The 5,599-nt window shown below is 45.1% G+C and overlaps 1 protein-coding gene and 1 long non-coding RNA gene across 2 annotated transcripts; both read right to left on the bottom strand.

The window, feature by feature from the left end:
- Positions 1 to 1,556: 1,556 nt before the first annotated feature.
- On the bottom strand, positions 1,557 to 3,563 carry LOC122041968 (cytochrome P450 71A1-like). The gene is made up of 2 exons (XM_042601867.1): positions 2,463 to 3,563; positions 1,557 to 2,389 (listed from the first exon to the last, which is right to left on the bottom strand). The coding sequence occupies exons 1-2, from the start codon at positions 3,513 to 3,515 to the stop codon at positions 1,763 to 1,765; spliced, it is 1,680 nt and encodes a 559-aa protein (XP_042457801.1). The 5' UTR covers positions 3,516 to 3,563; the 3' UTR covers positions 1,557 to 1,762.
- A 631-nt stretch (positions 3,564 to 4,194) lies between these two features.
- LOC122039901 lies at positions 4,195 to 5,485 on the bottom strand. The gene is made up of 2 exons (XR_006128432.1): positions 4,830 to 5,485; positions 4,195 to 4,511 (listed from the first exon to the last, which is right to left on the bottom strand). It is a non-coding gene; the product is annotated as an uncharacterized LOC122039901 (long non-coding RNA).
- Positions 5,486 to 5,599: the final 114 nt, after the last annotated feature.

The following is a 5,599-nucleotide window of genomic DNA, read 5'->3' as shown; positions in this document are numbered from 1 at the left end:
GGATATAATCAGATCAAGTAAACAAAGGAATCCTTTGGGTTCAGTCGACTGATCAAACGGATCACACGAGATTGACTTGATTGGATCAAAGCAAGAAAAGAAAGAATACAGGTTTAGTTGACTCATAGAACATTCAGTCAATCAAAAAACTCTGAAATCAAGCACGAAGACATGTGAGATATGATTGGGTTTAGTCAACTGAACATGTGTCCAGTCGACAGGATAAAAGCTATAAAAGAAGCTTTGGGATCTAAGACTTAAAATAATAATTCTCAACAATCCATCTCTCTCCTACTGTTCCATTCGTGCAAGTGTCGTTGTTGACACGCCAAGAGGCTCTCTGACAACCTATGAGGAAACTCTACTTCTTAAAGTTGTTAGTATATTTTAATACTTGCATTCCATTAAATTTATAATAAAGTTGTTACTATCCTCTATCTTTGTAATAAGTTTTTCTCATCCTCCGAAAGTTTTTCGGAAGGAGAAACTATAGTGATTGCCTATTTGAAAACAGTCTAAAGAATCGTAGGCCTTAAGTAGCATTCCATGGACTGTAAACCAAGTAATCATCTGAGTCTTTTTGTTTTTCTATTTTCTGTTGCGTCTCCATCTTTGTTTTTGAAAAGAAAAGAAAAGTTTTAAATATGTAATATTCATCCCCACTCCCCTCTATCGCAAGATTCGGTCCTACATCAGCCTTACCGCAAGGCCTCTTTGACGACCATGTGTGAGAGTCATTCCCCCAAAATTGAACCACATGTTGTTTCAATAACGAGTGGCAAAGAAGGCTAGGCCGACTCCTCGCACTGATTCTCCACCATTGTTCTTCTTGTACTAACCATAGTAATTTTTTGTATCTTTTCCAATAGACGACACCAATTTGAGAGTGCCCTCCTTAGTGCGCTTGAGCCCCTCCTCTCTCCTTCCCTTCAAAATTGTGATTGTGTCCATTCTTTGTCTGATCGAGCATCCAAGTCCTGCAAATAAATGCACATTGAGAGGTGCTTACGTGACCCTCTGACTATCAAGTCAACACTAGGATGGAAGCTGAGGGCTCAAGGATGCACAAGAAAGAAGAAGAAAGAATAGCTAAAAGAGAAGAATGACCTCCATACATGAGAAGAAAATCATACCTTCACCTATCATTGCCAAATCTTATATTGCTGTTGGAAGGGAATATCTACGTGTCCAGGAGAACAAGCCATGTTAGCCGCAATACATGCCACGCGGTCCGCCACATGAGCGAGAGATCGAAAGATAGTTAGCTGGGTGGAGAGAGGTCGGATAATAGAGGGGACAATGATGGAATAGTACACTTCACATGGTCATACCATTGGTACTATTTAAGAGTAATTGAATAATTGAATAAAAAAACAATAGATTGGATCAAAGTTAAGAGTAATTGAATAAAAAAAACAAGTGGTGGGGTACAATTTTAATATTAAAAAAATTATTTTTTTTAGGGAAATCATACTGTCAGAATTTGAGATCTAATAATTAATACTGCATCCATGTTAGAAGGAGATTCCCTCCAGCCTTTTGAATCATTTTTAATTCTACTTCTTTGTAAATCACAAACACAAACTATTTCTAAATTGGACTAGTTGCACGCAGAATGGAATTTAACTATATCAGTAGATCTGTTCGTAATTGATCTTGCCAAATGGAAATTAAAAAACAACGAGATCGAGCATGTCAAGTACCCCAGTGGGTCGCTTCTCAACCATGAGTAGTGTTTATTCATGGTAAGATGTAGATGTAGCTAGTGTCGTCGACAAGGCTTTGCCACAAGGACAAGTTTGGATTTCCTGTGAATCACAATTGCATGCCCTTCATCCGCATCCAGCTCCTCTGCCCTCATCCCATCAGGTAACTCCCAGTCGAAATGAAGCAGTAAGGTGGCCAAGACAAGCTCCAGGGTGACCTCAGCCATTCCAATGCCAGGGCACCCTCTCCGGCCAGCGCCGAACGGCAAGTACCGAAAGTCTTTTCCCTTGAAATCAAAAGCACAAGTGTTCAGGAACCTCTCTGGAGAAAACTCGTCAGCCTTATCCCACAGCTTGGGATCCCTACCTAAGGCCCATGCATTGACCAACACCCTGGTGCCCTTGGGAATGTGATACCCCTGCAGTTGCGTATCCACCGACGCCTCTCGCGGAAGCAGTAATGGTACAATAGGGTGCAGCCTCAGAGCCTCCATGATCACTGCCCTCAGATACTTCATCTCTTCCAATTTCTCCTCCCCAATTATCTCTTCTTTGGCTTCAGCTCCGACGACTCCTCGAATCTCCTCTTGCACTCTGCGCATCGCATTTGGATGGCGTATGAGCTCCGTCATGACCCATTCTATGGTCGCGAATGTTGTATCTGTGCCTCCACCAAACATGTCCTGCTTCCAAATATTAATTGACATGTATGTTTTTAAATTAAGATGAAAGATTAGGAGGAATTAAAGAGCATACGAAGATGAGGCCCTTAATGTTCTCTTGGCTGAGAGAAACGGAGCTATCGACATCCCCCAGAGAGAGCAAAATATCAACCAAATCTTCATTGTTATGAGTGCGTTCGTTTCTATTTCGCATGTTAATGTGCTCTTGAATGACTTGCTCGATGAAGGTGTCGAACTCGAGAGCGACCTTTTTGACCTTGTAATCGAATCCGTTGAGTCGATCGATCCAACCCAGCCATGGAATGTAGTCTCGCAACGGGAACGCGACCAACAGCGCTGTGATCTCATCAAATAGCTTGTTCACTTTGCTCCCTTCGCCCTTTTCCTCGCTGTACGTCCGCCCTAGCGCCACTCTGCAGATAAAGTTGCTGGTGAACTCGATGATGACGTCGCTGACGTTGACCGGGCGGGAGGCGGCGGCGGCGGAGCGGATGTCGGCGACAAGAAGGGCGACCTCTGCTTGCCTGGCCGGGCGAAACGAGAGCACTCGTGTGTGGCTGAGTAGGTGGACGGTGGCGATGCGGCGGAGTTGGCGCCACTGCTTACCGTACTTGCCGAAGATCAGGTCCTGGTTGCCGAAGAAAAGGCGGTGGGTCACGGTGGTGTGGGGGCGGCTGGCGAAGGCGACGTCGCGAGACTTCAACACCTCTTCAGCGGCGGGCGGCGAGGAGACGATGACGGTAGGGACGCTGCCGAGGTGGAGGAGCATGACGGGACCGTACTTGGCGGAGAGTTCTTGGAGGATGCGGTGGGGGAGGGAGCCTGAGAGCTGGTGGAGGTTGCCAATGACCGGTAGGGTGGGTGGAGATGGGGGTAGGAGATGGGTGGGTGACTTCCTGGATTGTGTCCAGCGGAGGAAGTGGACGAGGAGGAAGAGGAAGGGGAGGAGGAGGAGGAGATGAGAGGGGAGAAAGAACTGGAACAGCATAGTGCAGGTATGAAGCATAGCACCTCCCACGGATCGGATGAGGAAGGAGAGGAAGGAGAGAGTCATGTGACGATTATAGGGAGACAGGATATATGCAGGTTTATAAAATATGAGGATTGATACGGTGCTCCGCACCATATTTCTGCAACTGAAACGGGACGTCTAAAATTCCTGGATTCATCAGGCCGTTCTAGTGATTTCAGATGCTCGCCGAGTTATCTTTGTCGTGAAAATATGGCACGGATTTGAATCGGGATGGACTTAGAGTGGTCCAAGTCAACAAGTATAACAAAAATAAACAAATAAACGTTTTTTTATAATGACAATATAATACATATTAAAATTCCCATTACATAAAATCATTACAAAAATGAAGAGCTAAAATTGTAGTTGGATAACTTGTGTCAATTTTAAAAATAAAATAAAATAAAAATAAAACTGTCATATATAAATGCTCGATCTATTTAGTAGAAGCCCATTTGCAATAGGGGGAAAAAAATCCAACGTTTATTTAAAAATATCTTATCATAAAAAACTTTGTCAAGTAAAATTTACTCCATCCAAAATTTAGAAAAAAAAAACAAATCATTTTCGCAACATGAGTAATAGAATTCTGGGATAAAGAAGTTACCAAATTTAATTTTATTATTATTATTATTATTATTATTATTATTATTATTAGGTTTTGTTATATCATTAAGGGTGTGTTTGGTTCAAGTTATCGTGTATAACCTTAGTTATGTGATTACCAAGTAATGACATAACCAAAGTTATCAGGAATAAAACATAACCTATTAAGTGTTTGGTTCAACTTAGGTTATGCAACCACTTAGTTTTACATTTACGAATTTATCCATTGACATTTTGAATTAATTTAATTGAATAAAACTCTTTTTCTCTCTTCGTTCTCCCGTAACTTCTCTTCTCTCCCTCTTCGTTGCCGCCACTGAACAGTGCAAGGAAAAGGGGCTTCCCCTTTTTCTTCTTGTCGTCGCCGACCAGCAAACGATCCTCTCGCCGTTGTCATGTGGATTTTGAGTGTTCAACTCTCTCCTGGCATGACCTTCCTCCAGAACCCTGCTGTCTATAACAATTGTGATGTTTTCCGCATTGGCGCCACAGATCTCGCAACATCTGCATCCACAGAACAATTATTTCTATCAGTAAATAAAGGAGTAACTTCAATGTTTGATGTCTTTAATCAATAGAAATAAGCACAACTCCATAATTTTCTACCACTTCAATCAATAGAAAGCTTGAACTAGCAGTAAGGGAAACGATTCATAGCTTAAGAAAAGGGATCGTCTTGCTTGAACAAACTAGATCTAGAATCGACTTTGTCGGTGTGACCAGATTCCAGACACCACAAACGAGATGAGGGAAGAGGAACTCAAGGAGATGAACGCGGATCAAGCAAATTCCAAAAGTCAAAATGCACCTATTGCCCTTTACCATAAACCAGGCCTCGGCACAGTGGCAGTGCGCGAAGCCGAGCTCGCCCTTGCAATGACACCCCAGCAGGATCAGCTCGGAACCCCCCTCCCCGGAACGAGAACTCAAGTGGCAGATCCGGCACATCCTATCCCCCTCCCGCTCGTCGCCATCCCCTTCTGCCTCACAGCCGCCGCATCACCCCATGCCTATGGCCACACAGGCGCCCTTCTCCGCCGCCTCCCCCGCCGTCTCTGTGGCCTCGGGCGCCGCTGCCGTCGGACTACTCGATTCTGCTCCATTTCGCTGCTCGTTCCCCATCATTCGTGGGGAAATCGAGGTTGCTTCTAGCTTTGAAGAATTCGGAATCGTCGGAGCCGCACGACAAGCGAGCGGAGATCAAGAACCGATTTCAAGGAGAGGGGCGAGAGGATTGTGGAGGGTATTCCGCCTCGCAACGTCGCCACTAGACGCACGCCGCCAGCTTTCTCCTCGCCGGCAGCAACCTCCAGCCGCCACCACCCCCTCTTCTCCATGCTGCCGCAACCCAGGAGATGGCCAGCAGCCTTCTCTCCTCCCCCTGGCCAACACCGCTGGGTTCGCGCTGCTACTGGCGCTGGACACGCTCGGCCCGATCCCCTAGTATCGAGCTGCCCATTATTATTATTGTCATTGACTCGAGCGTCTTCCGGTCCCGTTGTGTGCCGGCCTTCATGTCGTTATCTCGTTCTAGCTTCGTATGTTGTGGTACTGTGGCCTTCGTGCCTCGGTGATTATTTAGCGTCACTGAT

This window comes from Zingiber officinale, chromosome 2A (assembly GCF_018446385.1).
Source record: "Zingiber officinale cultivar Zhangliang chromosome 2A, Zo_v1.1, whole genome shotgun sequence".
Classification (NCBI taxonomy): domain Eukaryota; kingdom Viridiplantae; phylum Streptophyta; class Magnoliopsida; order Zingiberales; family Zingiberaceae; genus Zingiber; species Zingiber officinale.
This window is presented reverse-complemented; position numbering and strand designations above follow the sequence as displayed.

Excerpts from the sequence above, each read along its gene's own strand:
- LOC122041968 (XM_042601867.1), bottom strand. The coding sequence starts at position 3,515 with ATGGTGCGGAGCACCGTATCAATCCTCATATTTTATAAACCTGCATAT. Across the intron at positions 2,390-2,462 it reads ACATTAAGGGCCTCATCTTC|GACATGTTTGGTGGAGGCAC; the intron begins GTATGCTCTTTA and ends ATTTGGAAGCAG.